The 25,156-nt window shown below is 38.7% G+C and overlaps 1 protein-coding gene across 2 annotated transcripts in view; it reads right to left on the reverse strand.

Moving 5' to 3' along the window:
* Positions 1-25,156, reverse strand: part of LOC124798566 (protein O-mannosyltransferase 1) — a 163,266-nt gene that overhangs the window by 132,862 nt on the left and 5,248 nt on the right. For both annotated transcript variants that reach the window (XM_047262025.1, XM_047262026.1), the window contains exons 2-3: positions 5,884-6,061; positions 2,448-2,572 (exon numbers count right to left, since the gene is read on the reverse strand). In XM_047262025.1, the coding sequence (XP_047117981.1) occupies positions 2,448-2,572; positions 5,884-5,954 (196 nt within the window). In that variant the 5' untranslated portion in view covers positions 5,955-6,061. The remainder of the gene's footprint in view (positions 1-2,447; positions 2,573-5,883; positions 6,062-25,156) is intronic.

A 25,156-nucleotide genomic window follows, 5' to 3' on the forward strand; every position in this document is an offset into this window, starting at 1 on the left:
TTTTCATAAGGCTTCTCAATTACCCTGAATGTAATGTAAGGAATATATTTACAGGCATTTTAATATTGCTTTAACAAGACCACTTCTAACAGTTCCGAAATTATCATAAAAAATAATATCCATATGCTACATATCTATGTATACAAAAATGTTGTGAATGTTTTCTCAGATACATTGGCAAAATATGGTGAAGTTGGAGGTGCTACTGCACTCATTAACTTTCGGGGCAAGTATTTAATATACAGGGTGTCCCAAAAAGAATGACTTGATTTTAACTTGTAATAATATGAGACAAATGTCACTACGTAAATGAAACAGTGCTAGATGTAATCGGCATGGTCTAGAGTTTCAGAAAAAATTCGCTAGATGTTGCTACGCGTGCTGACCTGGAGCATGCAGCCAGTCTCGCACAATATGGCATCCGCGCAACAGAAGGCGTATTGTACTATTGAATTTAGTTGTACTCAATCAGTGATTGCAGTTCAGCGGGTGTTTCATATTCGATTTCGTGCTAAACCACCATCACCAAAGAACATTCGATGGTGGTATAAAAAGTTTGAAGGAACAGGGTGTCTATGTAAAGGCAAAAGTCCCGGCCGGCCATGGGTTCCTAAACAAACAGTGGAACAAATCCGACGAGCGTTTGAGCAGAGCTCTCGCAAGTCTACGTGTTGTGCTAGCCAAGAACTTGGGTTACCGCACATGACAGTGTGGCGTGTGTTACGGCATCGTATAGCCCTCAAGCCATACTGATTAAAACTGGTACAAACTCTTCGAGATACTGACAAAGTGAAGTGAATGGACTTTAGCAATGCTATTCTAGAGGATTCACTGTCATAATGTGCGTATATGGGGGCTCAAAAATCCTTATGAAACAATCGAACACGAACGTGATTCACCAAAAGTGAATTTTTTTGTGCTTGTTTTGCAAAGCAAGGTTTGTAGACCCTACTTTTTTGAGGAAGAAACCATAACACGACAATCATATCTTGCAATGCTATGGAACTGGTTATTCCCACAACTTGACTCTGACAATTTCATCTATTAGCAAGATTGAGCACCACTGCACTAGCATAACAACATGCGCAGTTTCCTCAATGTCAACGTGCCTCAATGTTGGATAGGGCGTACAGGACTGCGAGACCAGGCTCTACGCTCTTGGCCTCCTAGGTCCCATGACTTAATCCCCTGACTTAACACCATGTGATTTCTTCCAGTGGAGGTATGTTAAAAAATGTGTTTACATTCCTCCCTTACCTAGTGACATTGATGAACTAAAAACCAGAGTATCAGCTGCTGCAGCTTCAGTGACAGAAGACACCTTACGCTCAGTTTGGGATGAATTCGGCTATCGGCTAGATGTCGTCCATGCAGCTAATGGAAGACATAATATTGAACATTTATGAAGGGTTTTTATAAACTTCTGTCTTTTCTGAGTAAATTAGCATGCAATTTGTTGGTGTTAAGCCCTTCTTCTTAATAAATATTCTCTTTAAAATTGGGTCATTCTTTTTGGGACACCCTGTATTACAAAGAAGATTTGCAACCTATCTGTAATCTCAAGCTACACCAAAAAATTGTATTACCACACTGTTGTGTATCACTACACCACACAGTCAACTGGGATGTCATAACACTTTGCACGGTGATCAAAAATAAAAAATTTCTTTACAACAGAATATTCAAGTTTATCTATTCAAATGAAACAAACAAAATGTAACACACTTTTTTCCCTGCCCCCACAATTTGGAGAATTCACAGATTATCTAGTTATGCAAAGATGCACTGAAAATTAATTTGCCTCATATTGAATAAGAGTTATCTTGGAAGCATGTAAAACCTCAAAAAGAAAACAAGCTTCTGGGAACAGTCTGTTAAGATAATTTATACACGTTAAGAGTATACCCACAACCTGGCAACACATGACACTTTTCTTTTATGATAAACAACCTGTCAACTGCACTAATCATCTCATAATGAGGAATATAGCTGAATGATATTTTGAAATCTGATTTGCAATGTTCCACAACAGTAATGGTTGACAATGAGATTATTGACTGAAATGTAAGCAAATGAGACAAGTCTATAGAGGTGTATGGTTACCATCATGGTGTCACTGCTGTTAACAGCAGTTTTACTCCCATGTGACTGGATGAGCTATTCAAAAGACCCTCATGTTAAACTAGCATAGATGTCCCCCCCCCCCCCCCCCCCCTCCAGCACTGTTGACTGTGGTCCATTTCAATAAAATTCTTCTGGGTGTGTGACCATATCATATGTGATAAAACTTTGGTGTTTCAGCTACTTTTGTAGCTAGCCTTCACCAGATTTTATACATATGACGTAGTCACACAAAGAAGAATTTTACTGAAACTTCCCTCACATTACTTAAGCAACAAAATTATCATGCAAAACTGACCGCAGACTTATAATAATACTCCAATTACCATCAAAACCAGCCAAATATGCTGCAACAGCAACTAGCTGTTTTCCGAGTGGTGGATGAGCATCAAAGAAAAAAATGCGTTTCATGTACAGGCTCACATACTTCCCATAATGAAGCTCATCAAAACTGAAACAGAATTAGAATATAGAAATATTGACTGTACAATTAACTTTTACATATTCACATGAAAATAGCAACAGTAATATAAGAACAACTGAATTTTGTATTTGATGATATTTGACAAATTTGAGACATATTAGTAAAAATTGCTGTATCTCTACACGAGTGGCAGGAAAGATAGCTATGACGTGAATTTAATCTTGTGGAGGAGAAGAAAAGATTACCATAGATGTTAAGTAACTGTAAAAGTATTTAAGACAAAGATGGCAATGATCATGAAATTTACTTAAGTAATACATAAGAAATGAGTGAACAAAGAAATAAACAATCAGCAATTCTACAAATAGAAATCACATAAATATTTAGTTAAAGAGAAAAAGACATTAGAACTTGAGTTTTTATTAGTAAAGTTCAACCAGTAAATGAATAAACTTTGCCTAACTGAGGAAGAAACTATTGGAATACTGTAGAAAGTTTCTTGCCCCATACAGAAAACAATATCCCAGGGGTCACTGAATAATTATGTGTTCTAACAATTCTAAACTGTTTATAGTGAATACAAGCAAGTAACAAACACATATTTTGTATAGTGGTGAATGGTCAAGAACGGTATCAAAGGTTTCCTTGAACTCAAGAAACTTGGCTTCAACCTGGGCTCTGATATTTCCTTTCTGGATCTCAAAACTAAAAAGAGCAAAACTAGATTCCCACAATTGGTGCTTGTGAAATCTGTGATGGTTCCAAACGAGAGGGTGTTTGGCCTCTAAAAAAAAAGTCGTCACATGCAAGCGCAAAATATATTCCATAATTCCATAGTGAATTGATGCCAATCATATAGATCTGCAGTTTTATGCATCTATAGTGCAATCCTTATTAAAGACTGGACCAAACTTCTGCCTTTCTACAAATGCATGGGACACTTCACTGTTTCTGCAACCTATATTACATAGTTGCTAGAACGCGCATTACATTATTTCATATATCTGATACAGAAATTTTTTGGTGCTTCATCAAGTATAATGGTGTTCTTCTATCATGCAAGTACAGTTGTTTGTAAGTCCATGTTTATTGAGATACAACTGAATGTGAAAATCTCCTGCTGATCTCTTTAGTGAACATTTGATGTCTAAATGTATTATTTCTGGATTCATTTTACCATTTTGCATTTAACATGATCTGTGAGCATATAGACACAAATTTTAATCACTGATTAAATTTTACACACAGTCAGTATGTTTTAAATACCTCCACAGATAAAATCTTGCTTTGGAATCCACTGAAAGATTCTCATTTAGCTGTCCTTGAAAAAAGCTGTCTTGGATACTTCACAATAACAATCTTATGCAAAACTTACTGTTAATTTCTTAACCACTGGAACTCTCTTCACTATTGACAATATTAAAGCCAACAGCACGTATACTTTGTCTATTTTCATTCTCATATACAGTACTGTACTGTAATGTAATTTGCCCTGGTATAATTTATTGTTGCAAATAATACTTAGACTCAGAACTGGACTATCAGAATAATTTGCAGTGTAGTCTGCAAAACTACCTGTCAACTGCTGTTCAAGCATCTAGGACTTTCCAGTATTTCTGTCTCAGTAGGTGTACTTCTCACAGAACTGGCAGTTCATTAAAACTACGGAAATCCTCAGTGAGGACCTGACAGGAAATTGATATCTAAGCTGGAAAGCTTTCTTGCGGTAATCTATTATCATTCTGTTCACACATTTTTCAACGGTACAGAGACTTCTGTTCTGATATGGAAGTCACATGCACACATTATAGCAAACTCTTGTCTCTCACTTTCTTTTAAGGAACATTTCCAACAACTGTATGTTTAGTTATTTATTCTGTAATCAAGTAAGTTCAATTTGGCTCATGTAGTCCCTTAAAACCACAGAAAAAATAATAAATAAATAAATACAGGATACTTATGAATGTATAATATGCAGCTGTTAAGTTACTTTGTGCTGAATGAACAAACTGTCAGCAGACATGTAAAATCAGTGGACAACGGCTCTTGGTTGTCATTGGGATTATTGGCAATTGACACGAAAGGCTTGGACCAATTTAATGTAGCTATACACCCAAATGTAAGCTCCAACAGAAAACATGTTAAATTTCACAATGAGTGAAAGACTTCTGTGATTGCAATGATTCTGAGACAGTGCATGGTCAACTTTGCCTCCAACTCTGTGTTTGCTGTGGAGGCTTTCAGGCTTCCACAGCAGGTGTTTATTTCCTTCCAATGACTTTTCTATATTTTTTTTTGGGGGGGGGGGGGGGGGGGGGGGAGGTTTAAGACACAAAATTTTCAGCTTCTTGTCCCCACCCCCTCCCCAATGCTCAAGATATTGTCAGAGACTATGGAAATAGGCTTTGAACAATTAGTTACATAGCTTCTTATTACTTCTCCTGCAGTCCTGCAGCATAGGAAACATTAGGCACTTTATACCTACTATCAGAACACAGCCCAGAATATTAGAGAAGATACGATAGAAAATGGAATGATGTTCTGGAAGCTACAACTGAAGCTGTTAGCTGGATTTGAATCTTGATAGAGATTTGTGAAACTGGAATGCTGTGTAAAGGTATATGAAGGAGAATTTGTATTTACTTTGTTGAAAGTAAAATGTGTGATTTGTAATTTTTCTCTCTTTTATAATTTGGAACTTGTATATTTAGTTTGCCATATGACAAATAAAATAAATATTTGTGCCAATTAAATAAAGTTATAATGTGACCAGAACATTTTTGTCCATTCTGACTCGAGTTCTCAATGAGCTTCGTTATGGACACATACTATCTTCGTCACTGTAATTTAGTGATTTCAACGAAGCTGCTGGTATTTACATACATTACAAAATCAGACGCACACCCAAGTTTTTGCACACTGAAGACTTCTCATGTTTCAATCACACAAAGAAATGAATCAGCTTTCATCTCACATGAAGACTAACTGCTCTAGAAGTGACCGAGAAGGATGATGAACAGTACATTACTACTGACAGATGCCTATACATAATTTTGTTTATCCTAAACACTTATTCTTTGAGGGCAACCTCGCGATTTTTTTCAATAAATGAGTAACATAAAAGTTGTACTGCCTACAACTGTAAAACCAAATCCAGTCTACAGTTGTAAGACACTTCCCATTACCATGTAAAAATGTTCATTAAATAATTTTTTAGGCAACTGAATTTTTTTCAATAAATACATAAGGCAAATAAATAAATAAAATACTTCATATTCACAGACACATGACTTTATTTTTGAGCAACTATGAATATTAAACAAGAATTTAAAATTTACACTATACTCCTTGGTTCTTCCAGCCTGTACATTCGTGTAGCAACACCACAAACAAACAAAATTACAGCCATCACATCCAGTTCTATGCTGACATTAAAATTTTTTGGCTTTTATCATTTTCTGCTACAGGTGACACTTTATCTTCACTGGGGCTATCAGGCACAGATTCACCATCACCCTGAAAACATGAAAGACTACTGAAATCTCATACACCTAAACAATAGGGTTATTATATTATTCAACAACACTAAAATTTTACATTATCTATGTATATTATGTACTATGTGTTACCATACCAATGTGAATCTTTTGTGAACAAACCAGAATCAATAAGTTCGAAAATGACACCAAATTTATCACTTGAGCACCAGTCAGTACAATTCATTTCACAAGCAAATTTGCTCAGTACCCTGCACCAAAACAAAATATTTTCTTGCTCATTTCTTAGATTTTGCTGCGAGTCATATTCACGGCATCATTTTATATAAGGAATATTAGTTCCTACGTAAGACATAACAGTTTTCACAGAAGATAGTGATTCTACTGTAATTGTAAGGTAGCTGGTCACTTGGTAGGTAAGTATCTATCAGCTGGCTGTTCATCTCTTGGATGGACTGCACTTATCACCCTCATACACGAGCTTTGGTTCTTCGAGGCTACAAGTCCCACCTAGCTCCCTCTCCTTGGCTAAGACATCCACAGATGTCTCACGCCCTTCATTCTCTCTCTCCCTTTTTTAAATAAAGCTGTCCTCAACTTCAACTCAAATGCTCAATGTTTTGAACATCACAGTGAGTTACTAGGCATGGCCCTTCTGAAGGTTCAACCGAAGCATAAGGTACCACCTGTGTTGTAGTTATGTTGTGTTACATGACTTCCAGTTTGCATGGCATATTTGAAATGCATCATGTTTGGAGAGGCCATTCTGTGGTTTGTGGTGGTGCTCTCTAGGGCTGAATGTTTATGTTTATGAGTTGTAAGGGACTGTAAGTGAGTGATGTTAGTGAGGCACTGACTTAGTGCTGTACTTTACTCTGTGTTCTGGAAGTTTGCCTTTTTTTTTTTTTTTTTTTTTGGCTTGTTAGTTATTTCAACACAGTTACTTATTAGCTACTGATTTGTTATCGGCTTTGGAATTGTTAGTTCATTGTGTCCTTCGCAGTTGCAAGTCCAACATCCTCCCCCCCCGTTTTGTTAATAGTTATAGATCTGACAATGAAATTTACGAATTACTAACTGAACTCAAACTGAAGAATAATAAAGCACCAGGAGAAGACAGGATAACAATAGAGATGTTGATGACTGGAGGTGGAACACTTCAGAAAGAGATATACAATCTCATGTGTGAGGTATGGAGAAAGGAGGAGAGTGCAAGAACAATAAAAGGAAACTGTAGTAATTATAGAGGTATTTCTCTATTAAGTGTACAATACAAAGCAATTGTCACTAATAATTCTTGAAAAGCTGAAGCCTTTTGCTGAAAAATATTGTTGGAGAGTACCAGGCAGGTTTTCGAGCAGGAACGTCAATCAAATTTTCACCGTGAGACAGATCTGGAAGAAGTCCTGAGAATTCAACCACTGATTCCTAGTAACGTTTATAGGTTTCTCAAAAGCGTAGGATAGTACACACAGATTAAGCACGTACAACATCCTGAGGGAGCTCGGCATATCAAGAAAGTCAAGTAACTTGGTGAAGGTGTGTACAACAGACATAAAAACCAAGGTGAAATACCAGGGGAGCTATTCAAGGAATTCAGCATCAGAACAGTCACTATCAGAACAGGCATGTGACAAAGTGATGCCATTTCACCCCTGTTTTTTAACATGGTGCTGGAGAAAGTATTTGAAGAAATAGAAAGAGAAGGTAAAGGGGTGAAGCTAATTCGAATAACACAGCTACTGGGATAGGAAGATGACATTGCAGCCATAGTGGAGTCAGAGGAAGAGATGGCAGAAACCTTAGAGCACTTAGCAACAAATGCCAGTAAGACTGAGGATTAAAATGAAGAGGACTAAAATGATACAAGTATCCAGAAAAGCCCCTAATAATGCCCCACTGCAGGTTGGAACAGGGAATATAATCAGAGTGGAAAATTTTACGTAACTTGGCACCCTGTTCAACAGGCATATACCGAGCGAGGTGGCGCAGTGGTTAGACACTGGACTCGCATTCGGGAGGACGACGGTTCAATCCCGCGTCTGGCCATCCTGATTTAGGTTTTCCATGATTTCCCTAAATCGCTCCACGCAAATGCCGGAACAGCTCCTTTCAAAGGGCACGGCCGACTTCCTTCCCCATCCTTCCCTAATTCGATGAGACCAATGACTTCGCTGTCTGGTCTCCTTCCCCGAAACAACTCAACTCAACACAACACAACACAACACAACATAACACAACACAAACACAACCCCTCAACAGGCATAATAACCTAAAACAAGAAATTAATCAACATACTGTCAATGGCTCTAAACATACTTCAGCCTGAGGCAGATAATGTCATCCAAAGGAAAAATTAACTGTCAGTTAAGACTAAACTTCAAGCCTATGATGCTTTGATGGTACAGGTGTTGTTTTATGGGACAGAAACATTAAGCATCATCAGAGAGGGAGAGTGAGAGTGTGAGAGAGAGAGAGAGAGAGAGAGAGAGAGAGAGAGAGAGAGAGAGAGAGAGACGAAGAGAACATGCTGATCTTTGAATGTAAAATCATGAAAAAGATCTCTGGACCAATCTGTGAAGAGAACACGTGGAGACATAGAAAGAACCAGGAACTCTAAGACCTAAAGAAACAACTGAACACAGTACAGAAAATGAAAGCACAGAGAATAAGCCTGGCAGGGCACATTGCTAGGAGGTCAGAAACATGCTGGCCAAAGCTGTGCTTATGGGAAAATCTGATGGAACTCTTCCAGTTGGAAAACCAAGAGAGCATTGCAAGAATGAACTGCAGAAGGACCTTCAGCAGTTGGATGTCCATGAGAAATGAATCCAAAGTGCACAAGATCGGCATCTATGAAGGAACACTATAAGGTGGGCACATGCATGATCTTCAGTGTCTGTGACAACCAATACGTATGTATGTATGCATGTAAGTTGCCGCTATGAGTGGGGAGATGGGCACTACAATTAAATTTCTGCAGTTATACAACCTCTTGGCAGAATGTGTTAAATGTCAACTGTGCAGTGAATTAATTAAATTCATCAAAGTTGTTGGGTCTTGAAATCAGGACAAGTATATGTGGTGGTGGTGGCAGCATGACAATATTTGGTGTTTGATTAGGAGGGTTGCTGATTCAAGAAGTTTAAGCCAGCTACCAAATGCGCTATCGTTTTGTTGACCTTTTTGTTGGTGCTATCACTCGTCGATTGGGTTTTGTGCCCATAAAACAGGCCTCAGTGATAGGTCTGTGTTAGATTGTTGTTCTTTTTGTAGGGAGGTTTCTTTTGAGTTTATAAATTATAGAAGACCATTAGGGGTGGCCAGAGTTGGTTGCGAAAATTGTGGGAAGGTTAATTTTGAGAAAGGTAGTACTGCTGCGGGAACCTGGAAGTGGGAGTTCGATGTTTCAGGGCTGGATATGCTGATGTAGTTTTTAAGGTGGTGGGTAGGCGGATTCTACTATTATTTCAGACTCATTTTTACCTTATACAGGTTCAGTGACAGAGTTGTCACCATTTAGTGGTGAATCACAGTGTCAAATTTGAAGATTATGTAACAGGGGCTTTAATACTGCAGAGGGTTATTGGGGAGTTGTGAAATCCATTATACAGTGGCAAAAGAAGTGCTCTTCCACTTTTCAGTCTCATCTTTATGAGTACTAATGGTGGAAGAGCTTGCATGAGAACTATTGTCCATTTTAGTGTGTGTGTGTGTGTGTGTGTGTGTGTGTGTGTGTGTGTGTTTTATTATTTTAAAAAAAAAAAGATTGGTGTGAAAATGGTTGTAAGTTACATTTATGTGGGTAGATGGGGAGCATTGTTTAACTGTTTAATTTAGATCTGAGTATTTTGTTTGGCAAGGGCTTTTATTTGGGGGGGGGGGGGGGCAGAGTTAGGGTAGTGCTAATGTTCTGTTCGCATTGTTTTTATTCCTGCTTTTCCAAAGTTATGAATAATGTTACTTTTTCTAATTATACTTCTATTTTGGATATTGTATTGTGTTGGGGCTAGGTACTAGTTGGTGGGGCGGAGCGGTTTGGAAGGGAGGAAGGCAGTTATGGAGGATTGTGTTTCATATATACACTCCTGGAAATGGAAAAAAGAACACATTGACACCGGTGTGTCAGACCCACCATACTTGCTCCGGACACTGCGAGAGGGCTGTACAAGCAATGATCACACGCACGGCACAGCGGACACACCAGGAACCGCGGTGTTGGCCGTCCGAATGGCGCTAGCTTCGCAGCATTTGTGCACCGCCGCCGTCAGTGTCAGCCAGTTTGCCATGGCATACGGAGCTCCATCGTAGTCTTTAACACTGGTAGCATGCCGCGACAGCGTGGACGTGAACCGTATGTGCAGTTGACGGACTTTGAGCGAGGGCGTATAGTGGGCATGCGGGAGGCCGGGTGGACGTACCGCCGAATTGCTCAACACGTGGGGCGTGAGGTCTCCACAGTACATCGATGTTGTCGCCAGTGGTCGGCGGAAGGTGCACGTGCCCGTCGACCTGGGGACCGGACCGCAGCGACGCACGGGATGCACGCCAAGACTGTAGGATGCTACGCAGTGCCGTATGGGACCGCACCGCCACTTCCCAGCAAATTAGGGACACTGTTGCTCCTGGGGTATCGGCGAGGACCATTCGCAACCGTTCTCCATGAAGCTGGGCTACGGTCCCGCACACCGTTAGGCCGTCTTCCGCTCACGCCCCAACATCGTGCAGCCCGCCTCCAGTGGTGTCGCGACAGGCGTGAATGGAGGGACGAATGGAGAAGTGTCGTCTTCAGCAATGAGAGTCGCTTCTGCCTTGGTGCCAATGATGGTCGTATGCGTGTTTGGCACCGTGCAGGTGAGCGCCACAATCAGGACTGCATACGACCGAGGCACACAGGGCCAACACCCGGCATCATGGTGTGGGGAGCGATCTCCTACACTGGCCGTACACCACTGGTGATCGTCGAGGGGACACTGAATAGTGCACGGTACATCCAAACCGTCATCGAACCCATCGTTCTACCATTCCTAGACCGGCAAGGGAACTAGCTGTTCCAACAGGACAATGCACGTCCGCATGTATCCCGTGCCACCCAATGTGCTCTAGAAGGTGTAAGTCAACTACCCTGGCCAGCAAGATCTCCGGATCTGTCCCCCATTGAGCATGTTTGGGACTGGATGAAGTGTCGTCTCACGCGGTCTGCACGTCCAGCACAAACGCTGGTCCAACTGAGGCGCCAGGTGGAAATGGCATGGCAAGCCGTTCCACAGGACTACATCCAGCATCTCTACGATCGTCTCCATGGGAGAATAGCAGCCTGCATTGCTGCGAAAGGTGGATATACACTGTACTAGTGCCGACATTGTGCATGCTCTGTTGCCTGTGTCTATGTGCCTGTGGTTATGTCAGTGTGATCATGTGATGTATCTGACCCCAGGAATGTGTCAATAAAGTTTCCCCTTCCTGGGACAATGAATTCACGGTGTTCTTATTTCAATTTCCAGGAGTGTATTTAAGAAATATGGATATGTGATTATGTGCATAATTTTCTTTGAGATATTTGGATCAACATTCCTGCTGCAGTAGTTTTTTTATGATTTTGAGAGTTAGGTTGTTAGTTGACGTTCATAATTATTAGTTGATATTGGTCAGTATCGTAGAGTATATTGTAGTTTATTTGGTCAGGTTGAGTTTTTGGTAATAGTCAAGATTTGTGAGTTGTGGTTTGTTGTTATCATGGGCTTCGTTGAACTATCTATAGATCAAGTGAAGTTTCTGATAGTGGCTTTTTGAGCAATTTATACTTTTGTGGTGTTGTGGGCTCCTTTTGACCCATATAGGTCAAGTGAAATTTTCAGTATCAGATTTTTGTGAATTTCACTATTTATATTTTTTGCAAAAGTATTTGTTTTTCTACGTATTTACTATTAGGAATGTTGTTTATTTTGTCTGCCCCCACTAATTCCTGTGGCTGTCTCATTAGAATGACAAAATCTTTCAAGTCAATTGGATTACAGGTTATTTGATAATACTATTTTTGCACATGTATTGTGCGCTGTCATGGTCACCGTACTGTGCAAGTGCAAAATGGCAGGGTCTGCCAGGATGACAATGTCATGGGTCAAAGCTGACTGGTGGTACTGGGCCCTTCGCTATTTCCCTATTGGAAGCAGTACGGCTCCTGCCTTCCTCTGACTTTTGAACTGATGCACCCAGACAAAAAAGAAACATTTGAACTCAGACATGAACTCTGAAGCTCAGTGTCCTTTCTTGTATGCATGTGATACACAAATGATCTCAAAACACCCACAAGGTTCCCTCCACCCTTCTCTGACAGACTTTTAATGTGTTTAGCTGCTTTTAGATTTGTGACCACATTTTAACACTACAATTAATAATGGCAGAATACAACTGTTCATTACTCCTATATTGATACTAAACAATAACTGATTTTATAAAATGAAGCTAATGACCAGTATTAGATACATATGTTTGCTTCTCCTGTTCTGATTCATTTGTCCTGGCCATAAATACTCAACTCATATAGAGAAAAGTTGAACATCACTAATGAATTTTCCATTAATATATGCCATGCACCTACCAAAAACAAAACCTAATTGATAACAACTACGTCTAAAAATTAACAGTCCTTTCAATATCAAATAAACTATCAAATAAACTTCTTCTTCTTCAGTAGCCCTACAGGCCTTGGTGAGCCTTGACTTCTTCAACAATCTTCCTCCACACTTCTCGGTTATTTGCTGCTCTTTTCCACCCCCGGACTCCCATATTGCTGATATCCATTATTACCTCATCGATCCATCTTCTTCTAGGTCTCCCTTTTCGCCTAACTGAATGGATCATACCTTTCATCATTTTCTTTGGAATTCTATCCTCTGCCATTCTCTCCAAGTGTCCTAGCCATCGTATTCGCTGTGATTTCACAAATTTTACTATGTCCCTGCCTTGTATTAACTCTTGTAATTCGGCATTGTAGCGTATTCTCCAGCCTTCTTCCTCCCTTATTGGCCCATAGATTTTGCGTAGCATTTTCCACTCAATGCTTCTCAGAGCATTTTTATCGTGTTCTGTCAACGTCCATACCTCTGAGCCGTATGTGATAACTGGGCGGACTAGGGAATTATATATTAGCAGTTTAGTTTTTCTTGTAACAAGGCTATTTTTGAAAAGCTGCATATTTGCAAAGTAAGCTCTGTTTCCTGCTTGTATTCTTTCCCTTATAGCCTTTCCAATACTGTTATCATTTGTTATTAGGGCTTCCAAGTAGTTAAAAGAGGACACTCCATTGAAGCATTTCCCATTGATGTTTAGGTTTTTAGGGGTTCTTCTGGCCTCAGATTGTGACATTACCATATATTTTATCAAATAAACTAGGCAGAAATAAAATCTCTGTTCAAGAAGGGATCAATAAGCGATCAACACAGATTTAAAATTATCACCCAATCACTAACATTCCAATACTTTCAGAAGCATTTGAAAACTGAAATACTACCCAGATTTTACAATGAAATATATTATTCTATGTGGGCAATTTAATTACCAATAAGAAAGAAGCAGTGCACATTTAATAACCAAATATGCTGAACAATTTGACATATCACTACAAAAAGCAGTAAATATGCATGTATCTTATGTGACCCCATAAAAAGTTTTTGACCCAATAAATACTGACCTACTGTGACCCACCCTCTGTTATGAGGCACTCATCCTTCTTGGATGTTGACATTTCATAGGACTGGTTTTATTGAGGATGTGGATACGGATGCAGACAATGATTGTGAGATGATTTGAAAAGCAATTTAACATTTACCATTTTTATTATCATAATTTTCATATGAAATTATAAATGAACACAATTCTATTTCAATGTTGTGTGCCAGTGAAAAAAAATGATTCCAACTACTCTCATCATAAAGTAATGCTGTCTTCAACATGAAAGTTGTTTGAATAATGCACTTCTTTACTAGGTGCTACCCTATTGGGGGTGGAATGAACTGATTCATTCAGCCAGTTACAGGAGGATATGCAGTTTAATGTGGACTCCAAACCATGATACAACTCAGCATTTCTCACAATAATAAAAATTGCCAGAAGTGAAGGAAGAAGGAAGTGGTAATTGTGACAAGGTATCGAACCCAAGACCTGGCGCGCACATGCACACACACACACACACACACACACACACACACACACACACACACACACACGATAATGCTGCAGCAAAAGTTTACTTTAACAGTAACAATAACTGCATCCACTAAGTAAACATGCACTAATAATAGTAATAATTAATAATAATGTACACAAAAATAAAATGAGAGCACAGAGAGAATGCGTAACTCTCAAGAACCTTTCTGGTACTTATGGTTCTACAGGTTGCTTTACTTATCAATGTCAACTCTTCATTAGTTCATTTAAAATATATTTGTTGATTATAACATTTCATACCCCCCCCCCCCCCCAATGAACCATGGACCTAGCCGTTGGTGGGGAGGCTTGCGTGCCTCAGCGATACAGATAGCCGTACCGTAGATGCAACCACAACGGAGGGGTATCTGTTGAGAGGCCAGACAAACGTGTGGTTCCTGAAGAGGGGCAGCAGCCGTTTCAGTAGTTGCAAGGGCAACAGTGTGGATGACTGACTGATCTGGCCTTGTAACACTAACCAAAACGGCCTTGTTGTGCTGGTACTGCGAACGGATGAAAGCAAGGGGAAATAACGGCCGTAATTTTTCCCAAGGGCATGCAGCTTTACTGTATGGTTAAATGATGATGGCGTCCTCTTGGGTAAAATATTCCAGAGGTAAAATAGTCCCCCATTCGGATCTCCGGGCGGGGACTACTCAAGAGGATGTCTTTATCAGGAGAAAGAAAACTGGCGTTCTACGGATCGGAGCGTGGAATGTCATATCCCTTAATCGGGCAGGTAGGTTAGAAAATTTAAAAAGGGAAATGGATAGGTTAAAGTTAGATAGAGTGGGAATTAGTGAAGTTCGGTGGCAGGAGGAACAAGACTTCTGGTCAGGTGACTACAGGGTTATAAACACAAAATCAAATAGGGGTAATGCAAGAGTAGGTTCAATAATGAATAGGAAAATAGGAATGCGGGTAAGCTACTACAAACAGCATAGTGAATGCATTATTGTGGCCAACATAGATACGAAGCCCACGCCTACTACAGTAGTACAAGTTTATATGCCAACTAGCTCTGCAGATGACGAAGAAATTGAAGAAATGTATGATGAAATAAAAGAAATTATTCTGATAGTGAAGGGTGACGAAAATTTAATAGTCATTGGTGACTAGAATTCGGTAGTAGGAAAAGGGAGAGAAGGAAACGTAGTAGGTGAATATGGATTGGGGCTAAGAAATGAATAAGGAAGCCGCCTGGTAGAATTTTGCACAGAGCATAACTTAATCATAGCTAACACTTGGTTCAAGAATCATAAAAGAAGGCTGTATACAAGGAAGAAGCCTGGAGATACTGACAGGTTTCAGATAGATTATCTAATGGTAAGACAGAGATTTAAGAACCAGGTTTTAAATTGTAAGATATTTCCAGGGGCAGATGTGGACTCTGACCACAATCTATTGGTTATGACCTGTAGATTACAACTGAAGAAACTGCAAAAAGGTGGGAATTTAAGGAGATGGGACCTGGATAAACTGACTAAACCAGATGTTGTACAGAGTTTCAGGGAGAGCATAAGGGAACAATTGACAGGAATGGGGGAAAGAAATACAGTAGAAGAAGAATGGGTAACTTTGAGGGATGAAGTAATGAAGGCAGCAGAGGATCAAGTAGGTAAAAAGACGAGGGCTAGTAGAAATCCTTGGGTAACAGAAGATATATTGAATTTAACTGATGGAAGGAGAAAATATAAAAATGCAGTAAATGAAGCAGGCAAAAAGGAATACAAACGTCTCAAAAATGAGATCGACAGGAAGTGCAAAATGGCTAAGCAGGGGTGGCTAGAGGACATATGTAAGGATGTAGAGGCTTATCTCACGAGGGGTAAGTTAGATACTGCCTACAGGAAGATTAAAGAGACCTTTGGAGATAAGAGAACCACTTGCATGAACATCAAGAGCTCAGATGGAAACCCAGTTCTAAGCAAAGAAGGGAAAGCAGAAAGGTGGAAGGAGTATATAGAAGGTCTATACAAGGGTGATGTACTTGAGGACAATATTATGGAAATGGAAGAGGATGTAGATGAAGATGAAATGAGAGATACGATACTGCGTGAAGAGTTTGACAGAGCACTGAAAGACCTGAGTCGAAACAAGGCCCCCGGAGTAGACAACATTCCATTGGAACTACTGACGGCCTTGGAAGAGCCAGTCCTGACAAAACTCTACCATCTGGTGAGCAAGATGTATGAAACAGGCGAAATACTCTCAGACTTCAAGAAGAATATAATAATTCCAATCCCAAAGAAAGCAGGTGTTGACAGATGTGAAAATTACTGAACTATCAGTTTAATAAGTCACAGCTGCAAAATACTAACGCGAATTCTTTACAGAAGAATGGAAAAACTAGTAGAAGCTGACCTCGGGGAAGATCAGTTTGGATTCCATAGAAACGTTGGAACACGTGAGGCAATACTCACCCTATGACTCATCTTAGAAGCTAGATAAAGGAAGCGCAAACCTACGTTTGTAGCATTTGTAGACTTCGAGAAAGCTTTTGACAATGTTGACTGGAATACTCTCTTTCAAATTCTGAAGGTGGCAGGGGTAAAATATAGGGAGCGAAAGGCTATTTACAATTTGTACAGAAACCAGATGGCAGTTATAAGAGTCAAGAGACATGAAAGGGAAGCAGTGGTTGGGAAGGGAGTAAGACAGGGTTGTAGCCTCTCCCCGATGTTGTTCAATCTGTATATTGAGCAAGCAGTGAAGGAAACAAAAGAAAAATTCGGAGTAGGTATTAAAATCCATGGAGAAGAAATAAAAACTTTGAGGTTCACCGATGACATTGTAATTCTGTCAGAGACGGCAAAGGACTCGGAAGAGCAGTTGAACGGAATGGATAGTGTCTTGAAAGGGGGATATAAGATGAACATCAACAAAAGCAAAACGAGGATAATGGAATGTAGTCGAATTAAGTCGGGTGATGCTTAGGGAATTAGATTAGGAAATGAGACACTTAAAGTAGTAAAGGAGTTTTGCTATTTGGGGAGCAAAATAACTGATGATGATCGAAGTAGAGAGGATATAAAATGTAAACTGGCAATGGCAAGGAAAGCGTTCCTGAAGAAGAGAAATTTGTTAACATCGAGTATAGATTTAAGTGTCAGGAAGACATTTCTGAAAGTATTTGTATGGAGTGTAGCCATGTATGAAAGTGAAACATGGACGATAAATAGTTTGGACAAGAAGAGAATAGAAGCTTTTGAAATGTGGTGCTACAGAAGAATGCTGAAGATTAGATGGGTAGATCACATAACTAATGAGGAAGTATTAAATAGGATTGGGGAGAAGAGAAGTTTGTGGCACAACTTGACTAGAAGAAGGGATCGGTTGGTAGGACATGTTCTGAGGCATCAAGGGATCACCAATTTAGTATTGGAGGGCAGCGTGGAGGGTAAAAATCGTAGAGGGAGACCAAGAGATAAATACACTAAGCAGATTCAGAAGGATGTAGGTTGCGGTAGGTACTGGGAGATGAAGAGGCTTGCACAGGATAGAGTAGCATGGAGAGCTGCATCAAACCAGTCTCAGGACTGAAGACCACAACAACAACAACAACAACATTTCATAAAACCTTGTGATGCAATGCAATACCAAACAGTCAAATTGCATGACATTAAAACATGTAATGATCAAGATACAAAAAAAGCTGCCTCTTGAATTAAATTTAGCAGTGAGCTTAAGCTGGAATAATGTGCAATAAATTTAGTAGTTTTGTATGAGGAATATGAATGCTAATGCAGTACTAGTGACATGAAAAATCACATATCAACCTCAATTTTAATCTATTTCTAGGCATGGCATTACTTTTTGTTTTTTAAATAAATATTAGGTCTATCAGTATCTACATGGAAAAAAATAGCAAAATGTATATGTGCTGAAAAATTGATAACACTGAAATACAGAGGTTTTATGCACCAAAATCTGCCCATTACCCTAAAAAAGTCAGTGGCAGTATATTAATTACATCCTCTGCCCAAATCAACAGCATGATCTGTTCTGAAAGTGTGCATAGATAGCATAAAAGCTCCATTAACAAACATAATAAATGAGTCCTTTAGTTCAGGTATTTTTCCAGAGTATCTAAAGCATGTACAAATGGTGCCCCACTAAAAAAAAAAGCTAATTGCGGACAGCATTGATAACTACTTTCAGTTTCACTACTGTCTTCATTCTCAAAAATAATTGAATCAGTCATGAAAGATAAAGTTATAGGTTGCATGAGTAAGTACATCCTTTTTAACAAACCAGAGTTCAATTTTTAAGTGGGGGTAGTACAGTATCAGCCATTACTGAGTTCACAAAAGTGACACTTGAAGCTTTTGACAGGGATGATCACGTTATGTTTATTTTGTTAAACTTGTCTGAGGCTTTTAAAACTTGATCATAACGAAGCAAGCTAGAAGTGCTGGATGTAATAAGAATGGTACCAGTTCTACTTGGAAAACAGGGCACAAAAAGTGGATATAGCTCTCACATCTCCTGTTGATACATGTTTAATAAAACAACTGTCAAACAGGAAACATATAGGTGTTTGTTGGGGTAGTGTAATGGGTCCAATTCTGTTCTTAATATACATCAATAACTTTCCAGACAGATAAGCAGGAAGAGTTCTCTTTACTGGTGACAGATACATTGTAGTCATCAGAATTCCTATTAGAGCAAGAACATGAAAATCTGAAAGATGTCTACAATTGAGTGGTATGTAATAAATTATGCATAACAAAAGAAAAAGAAACAGTGTGCACTTCAACATAAAGAGAACAACAGTTTCACATTAAGCACAGAAGATAACTCTTCAGATTGTGTAACAAACACAACTTTTTAGGGATGAACATTGTCAACTAATGTGGAACAGGCACACAAAGATACTGGAAAAAAAGACTGTCATCAGCATGACTCTTAAGTTTTTGGCATCAGCCAATGTCTTATGGTGACATGCTAGGCCTACATACACTCATTTCTTAGCTATGGGATTCTTTTCTGAAGATTGAAGGCACGAAACATTGACACAGTTTTTAAACCGGAGAAAAGGACCATAAGAATAATTCATTCCCTCAATTTTCTAATTCAGCACCACCTAATTTCTCACTTTGTCTACCCATTTCATCCCTTCCATTCTCCTCCAAATCCACATCTCAAATGCTTCTAGTTGTCTTTCTTCCTCTTTCTCAGTGTCCATGTCAGAGCTCCATATAATACCATGCTCCATATAAAGTATCCCGCCAGACCCTTCCTTAGATCCCTGTCCATGCACCTACACAGAAGCCTCCTCTTCTAATTAAATGCCTTCTTGGCAATTTTTATACATGTTTTCACCTTCTTATTACATCTCATATCATCTGTAAGTAGGCTTCCCAGATATCTGAAAGCACTAACTTGTTCTATACCTTCATGTCCTGCCTTTGTAGTTGTTCTTGCTTTCCTTGCACTTATCACCATACACTTTGTCTTTCTCTTATTAATTCTCTTTCAGAGTTCCTCACAGGTCTCATTTAATTCTTTTAGCATTCCAGTAATAGTTTTTTCACATTCTGCCAATAACACCATATCATCTGCAAATGGAGTACACTGTGCCCTCCTTTCAACAACCTGCACTCCTCTCTTTCATTTGACACATTTCTCAATAATTTGCTCCAAATATCATCTAAACAGTATTGGGGAAAGATACAACTCTTGTCTCATTCCCCTTCCAAAAGTGCTTTCCTCTGTCATCTCATTCCCAATCTGTACTCATATTTTCTGTTGTAGGTGTAGCTTCTTAATTAGCCTTCTATCCTTCCAGTTGACACTATTCTTTCTTAGAATGTCCATTAATTTATTTCACTGTACTCTATCAAAGGCTTTCTACAAGTCATGAAAACAACATAAATTTCTCTTCCTCTTCCAATGTATCTCTCATCTATAATTCTTAGTAGTCCAAATGCATCTCTTGTACCTTTCCCTCTTTATCATCTGTAGTAGAACTCTTGCTGCATGAGAAATCAAAGTTATTGTTCTAAAATCCTAACATTTCTTGACATTGCTTTTCTTCTCTAAAAGCCACCATAGATACAAGAGTTACACCAACAACTAGCTCAACAATTGATCAGATATTAATAAACACAAATGTAAATCAAATTTCTGTGCCAGAAATCTCAATACTGGCTTCAGTGATCACTATGCACAGTTTATTGCTTTACACACCCCAAGTGAAACAATTGAGAAAGAGGAACTTGTAAAAGAAACAAGAAAATTCACTAACAAACAAATAAACTTCTTTATACAGAGACTAAGTGCAGAAACCTGGTATGAAGTGTATACTTGTGAAAATACTAACAAAAAGTTTGAAAAATTCATGGAAATCTTCATGTCATACTTTGACACTGCATTTCCATTAAAAAAACAAAAATGTCAACCTAACTTCCAAAAGACCAAACGGATTACAACAGGTATTAGAATCTATTGCACACAGAAAAGAAGATTACACAATATAGCAAAGACACAGAACATGCCTCATGAATTTCATATGTACCTGAAGAATTACAAGAGGATCCTCAAAAATGTTGTAAGGAAAGCTAAAACAATGGCAAATGACAAATACATTGAAAATTAAAAAAACAAATCTAAAGCTATATGGGAAGTTATAAAAAATCAAACAAGTGAAACTAAACAATATAAAAATATAAACTTATGTTATGAAGGACAAATGATTTCTTGCCCAACAAAAATTGCAGGGACCTTCAACAAATATTTTGCAAACGTAAGTGAACAGTTGGTGAGTGGACTGGAAGAACACAACAAAGTGTCACCTCCATCATCCAATAGAGTGAGAAATGTGTCTATATCATTGTTCCTTTCACCCACAAAGACTGAAGAAATTTTATCAGTTATAAAAACCTTGAAAACAGGGTACTCATGTGGAATTGATGGAATACCAGATGCAATTAGGCCTATTAAAAAATGCTGTCTTCCTTAGCTGAACCCTTGACACACTTGTGCAACAGCTCGCTGGCATCAGGAACCTTCCCTTCATGCTTAAAAACAGCAAAACTGAAACCACTGCTCAAAAAGGGAAATCCAGAACGTGTTTCAAATTATAGACCAATGGCCCTATTCCCCGTATTTTCAAAAATTTTAGAAATTTTTTTTTATAAGAGATTGTCTGATTTCCTAAATAAAAATAAAATCCTCTCCTGCACAGCATGGCTTCAGGAAAGGCTATTCAACTGAATGTGCAATATTTGAATTTATTAATGAAATCTATGCAAAACTGGATGCAAGTGAGTTTGTGACGGGCATATGTCTTGATTTATCTACAGCTTTTGACGTCACTGAACATAATGCCCTACTGCAGAAGCTTGAGCAATTAGGAATTAGAGGTATATCCAATGAGTGGCTCAGGACATACCTATGTGCAATACATCGACCATAACAAAATCAGCTACTAATATTCAGGATATATGGCGTCCCTCAAGGATCAGTACTAGGACCCATTCTGTTTCTCCTCTATGTCAATGATCTCATGTACAACAAGTTTTGCCAAACTACCCTCCAATTTGCAGATGATACAAGCTTCCTTATTAGTGGCAAAACAGAAGAAAAACTAAAAGACTCCACTATCCAAACAATGAACAGTGTAGAACAGTGGTTCAGCTATAACAACCTAATTATAAACAAAGAAGAGACAGTAACACTGAACTTCTATAATCTAAAAGGAAGACACGACCAAACATATAAATCGAACTTGGGACAGAGTTCTTGAAAGTGTTGACAGCACAAAATTTCTGGGACCCTGGCTCCAGAACAACACAAAATGGGAGGTACACATTGAATACTTGCAAAGAAAATAAGCACAACCTCCTACATGATAAGGATCTTAAAAACTTGTTGCAGCAAAGCCTGTTAAATGTATACTACTCCTATGTGCACTCTGTAATTAAATATGGCATAATCTTCTGGGGCAATGCAACAACAAATATTAAACTTTTCAAGATGCAATAGAGAATATTAAGAATTATTAAAGGGGTAAACAATACAAAATCATGCAGACCCATATTCAAAATAAACTTTGAGTTCTTCCTCTTCCTTGCATTTTTATCTATGAAACATCAGTTTTCATCATCAAACAATATATTGATAGACGCCCGTATGTCTTATTAAAAAATGAAGATATACATGCATACAATACAAAGCAAAAATCTGACCATCATATGAAACAGGTGAGAACATCAATTGTGCCAAAAAGGCACACTACATACTGGGATAAAGATTTACAATAATCTGTCTAACCATGTTACATCAGTAGGTAAACTCTGCAGTTTTAAAGCTGAACTAAAGGCATATTTAATTGATCATTGCTTTTACACTCTGACAGAGTACCTAGAAGCCAAACAACAAAAATAAAGATGCATTATGAATATTCTACTTTGTATGTTGCCTCTAATGTGTTGTTGTATGTATGATTCTTTGTTAAATTACTTCAATATCTAGTCCTTAGAAATGCAATACAAACTGTATTTTATCTTGTAAATGCCTAACCATGTCCAATACCCTTGTATATATTCTATACAGGTAGGATTTGAAGGACTAAATAAATAAATAAATAAATAAAAATGACTCAATTAGTACCATCACTTCTCTCTATTCCCATACTTGTCCTGCTTTTATTTGCTTCAAAGATGAGGTCAGAAGCTAATCTATACATCATTTTGTATTTTCCTTCCTTTTCTATTTTCTCTCTTTCTTCACATCTCACTTTCACCCAGATCTTCCTTGTCGGTTCTGTTTCTATCCCCCAATTCATTATTCAGTGTTCTGCACATTCTTCTCCCTTCCTCAGTTCCTATTGTCTTCTGTTTCCTTCTTTCTTCCATCCTACCTGGCACTGTCTTTGTTACCCATTCTTCCCTTATTCTCTAAAACTTTCTCACACCTACAACTTCCTCTGCAGAATCCTTAAGATTTTGTCTCCTTCTCTTCCATTCCTCATTTGCACTTTCTCCATTGGGATCTCTATCCCATTTTGACATAAATGTGTTTTCCACTTCAGTATACTTATCTTCTTCCTTTAGTCTTTCTAGGTCAAATTTTTCTCTTGGTTTTCTTCCTCTCACTCTCTTCAACCTTATTTGCAAGTCCGCCACCACCAGGCTGTGAGGGGAATCTATTTCTGCTTCATGGTGTGCTCTGGCACTCTTCAGGCAGTTTTTGTACATATTCTGAATTATGATATAATCAATTTGGTACCTGTTGTCATTCAATCTAGTATCCATATACATCTTTGTCTTCTGTCACGTTAAAACAATGTGCTTTCAAACACAAGAGAATTTTCTCTGCAGAAATTAAACAGCCTTCACCACTATAATCTTATTTCCCAATGAAAATCTTCTAATCACTCCCCCTTCTTTTCCCTCTCCTACCACAGCATTCAAATCCCCCATTGTGATGATGCAAGTGTTTCTTTTTTCTTTATCCATAACTTCTTCAAACTTTTCATAATATTCTTCTACTTCCTCATCAGTGTGCTGACTTGTTGGTATGTATATTTGTATTATAATGAAATCCTTCTTGTCATTTCTTGAACTCATCATCATTCTTTCATCTGGGTATTCCAGTTTCAATGCATTTTTCATCAGCAGTTTCCCTATCACAACTGCCACACCACAGTTGCCACTCTTCTCCCTGCCTGAATAAGACAATTTGTACTCTCCACTATTCAAACTCTCTCTTACCACCCCCCCCCCCCCCAAAAAAAATCTCACTTCATACATAACTAATAAATCCTGTCTATTCTTCATCATTTCTTGTTTGGCATTTTCAAGTTTGCCAGCCTGTAATAATGTGAACACATTCAATGTTTCGACCCTGAACTTCTCTTCCCTCTTCATAGTCCTGCTTGCCCTTTCCTTCTTCATCCTCCTCCAGCACATCTATATTTGATATCAATATAATCCCCTCCTGGAGATACTGCTGAGGGGAAGTTTCACCTCTGTATTCTTTTACAAAGAGAGCCATACTCGTGTCACCTAGGAAAAACTTATGTGGTAGTAACCCATTCCCTTCCACATACGCAGATGGTTGTCCAGATGAATTCAGCCACTGAATATGAATCAGTCACTGTTTGTAGCAGCCTCTCTGAGAATACATGCAACAATTTCCCTCTTCTGTCCTCATCACCATACCAAAGTCTATCTTCTCCTCTGCCTCTGACAACATAGAAAAACAAAATGAAAAACAGGCCTAAAAAACAACAACCTGGGCGGTGGCACCAGGGGGGAGGAAGGGGGGGGGGGTGATGTGGGAACCAGGGTTGGCCAAGGAAGGCCAACAGAAAGAAAAAGAAAACATGCAAAGCAAAGCCTGACAAGCATGTGGAAGTAATGTCATACTTAGGTCCATGCAGTTGCCTCCCACATACTCCCAAGAAAGGGGGGCCCCTAGGTGGACTACTAATTGTCTGGTTTCTCTTCTTCTGACCAATCTGACACAGCTGCCACCAGCATACCTCTGAGGCACACAAATCTCACCACCAACATTAAAGTGGTAGTTCAAACTACCAAAGGAAATGAAAAAGATTACTTAAGTACGTCTGTCTAAAAAAGCAGCTAAACTTATCCTCAAAAGTAATGCACACTACACTATTAATAATCACTTAGAATATTGGGTAGTAATGAAACGGGATAACAAAAGCACCTTATCACATTTGAGTACATTATCATGGTTTATTTCTTTCAAAAAGACATCATGTTGTAAACTACATGATGATAATGACTACAGACTCAAGTTTTTAGGTGGCCTGAGATGTGCATTATTAAATGTGGCGAAAATGAAGTCTGGAGTTGGTGCAAGGGCACAGCAGTATCTTCACAGTCCACGAGTCATCAGCAAGTGTCCTTAATGTGTACCAATGAAGAGAGGA

Source organism: Schistocerca piceifrons, chromosome 5, assembly GCF_021461385.2.
Source record: "Schistocerca piceifrons isolate TAMUIC-IGC-003096 chromosome 5, iqSchPice1.1, whole genome shotgun sequence".
In the NCBI taxonomy this organism is placed as follows: domain Eukaryota; kingdom Metazoa; phylum Arthropoda; class Insecta; order Orthoptera; family Acrididae; genus Schistocerca; species Schistocerca piceifrons.